Genomic DNA, 1943 nt, shown 5'->3' on the forward strand with positions numbered 1-1943 from the left:
TTTTGCCAATGCTCTTTTAATGGTGTCCACAAAACGCTCTGCTTGGCCATTCGATTGGGGGTGATATGGTGGTGTGAAGATGTGTTGTATTCCCCTTTCTTTGCAGAATTGAGCAAATTGCGAGCTTGTGAACTGCGTACCGTTGTCCGAAACTAAAGTTCTCGGCTGTCCATACCTACTGATGAACTCGTGCAAATGATTGATGATTTCATTTGTTGAAATTGTCGTTGTTTGCACTACTTCTGGCCATTTTGAGTACGCATCTACCATAACTAAATAGTACTTATCTCGAATAGGACCCGCGATGTCAATGTGTACTCGCTCTAATGGACTCTTCGTGATTGGCCATGAGCTTAGTTTGGCTTTTGTCGGAGATTTTGCGTTTAACGCACAACTTTGACATTGTTTCACAAACGCAACTATATCCGCGTCGATCCTTGGCCAGTAAGCGTACGATCGCGCAATCGCTTTCATACGTTCGCTACCTTGATGTCCTCTATGTAGCTGCTTGAGGATCCGCTTTCGAAAAATCTCAGGAATTACCACTCGATCTGAATACATGACACAATTGTCAACGACTGACAATGAGTCCTTTCGGTTGAAAAATAGTTCTTCGTCCGCCGCAAGCTGCTTTGATGATTTTGGCCATCCTTCCTTAACGCGTTCGATGATTTTGCTAAGTGTGTTATCGTTTTTCGTGGCCTGTTTTATCATCGCAAGTGTAACTGGTAACGTTTTTATATTATCTTGAAGGGTAGTTTTTATTTCGTTTTCAACAAAAATTTTGGCTATGATGAATTCTTCATCTTGTTGTCTTTGTTGACTTATAAGCCGTGATAGAACATCAACATTTCCAAATTCTGTGGTCTTGACATACTGAATTTGAAAATCGTAGCTCATTAAAATTAATGCCCACCTTTGTAATCTGTTGGCGGTGTGCGTTGGGATGCCTTTCTTGGAACCAAAAATCGTAAGCAGTGGTTTATGGTCCGTTAATAGCGTGAATTTACGTCCGTATATCATTTTGTGAAATTTTGTGCATGCATATACGAGTGCTAACGCTTCTTTCTCTATTTGGCTATACCGCTTCTCTGTCGAAGTAAGTGCTCTTGAGATGTGATATACGACTTTTTTTGTTCCATCTGGCAGAGTATGAAAAATTTGTGCTCCTATACCAACAATGGATGCATCTGCTGCTACGGATATAGGAAGTGAAGGATTATAATGTGTCAACACAAGATCCGATTGCAATATTTGTTTGAAATCGTTAAATGACTTCTCACATTCCGACGTCCATTTCCAATTTTTATTTGCTTTCAATAACTCATCAAGTGGATATCGAATATTTCTCATACGGTTTATGAACTTGCCGTAGTAGTTTATCGCTCCCAAAAAGGATCTGAGTTCGCTTACATTTGTAGGTCTCGGCATGTGGTTGATTGCTTCCACTTAGGATGCATCTGGATGTATACCTTTTTCATCAATGACGTGTCCCAGGTATTTTATTGACGTTTTGAAAATTTCACATTTTGACCAGTTTATCGTGAGACTGTGCTCTTTGAACCTTTCCATTACGTTCATAACCATTTTGTAATTTTCTTGTATTGAAGGTGTAGCTATGATCACGTCATCCAGATATGTTATAACTCCCTCTAAATTGCTGAGGATAGTTTCCATAGCTTTTTGAAAAGCACCTGGTGCAGACGTTAGTCCTGGTGGTAACCGATTAAATGTAAAAAGACCTCTGTGCGTGTTTATCGTGAGAATTTTCTTGGATTCGTCATCGACTTCCAATTGAAGGTAAGCGTCAGATAAATCTATTTTGCTAAAATATTTGCAAAGCGACATTTGTGCGAATATATCATCTGCATGCGGAATTGGATACAGATTAGGTACCATGCAATCGTTTAAACCTGTCGAATAATCAGCACAAATTCGAATGC

At 39.5% G+C, this 1943-nt stretch overlaps 1 protein-coding gene across 1 annotated transcript; it reads right to left on the bottom strand.

Moving 5' to 3' along the window:
- Window positions 1–1449: 1449 nt before the first annotated feature.
- Window positions 1450–1899, bottom strand: LOC118756235 (uncharacterized protein K02A2.6-like). The gene has a single exon (XM_036491009.1). The coding sequence runs from the start codon at window positions 1897–1899 to the stop codon at window positions 1450–1452; it is 450 nt and encodes a 149-aa protein (XP_036346902.1).
- Window positions 1900–1943: the final 44 nt, after the last annotated feature.

Source organism: Rhagoletis pomonella, unplaced genomic scaffold (genome assembly GCF_013731165.1).
Source record: "Rhagoletis pomonella isolate Grant_MI unplaced genomic scaffold, Rhpom_1.0 Rhpom_scaffold_09356, whole genome shotgun sequence".
Lineage (NCBI taxonomy): Eukaryota > Metazoa > Arthropoda > Insecta > Diptera > Tephritidae > Rhagoletis > Rhagoletis pomonella.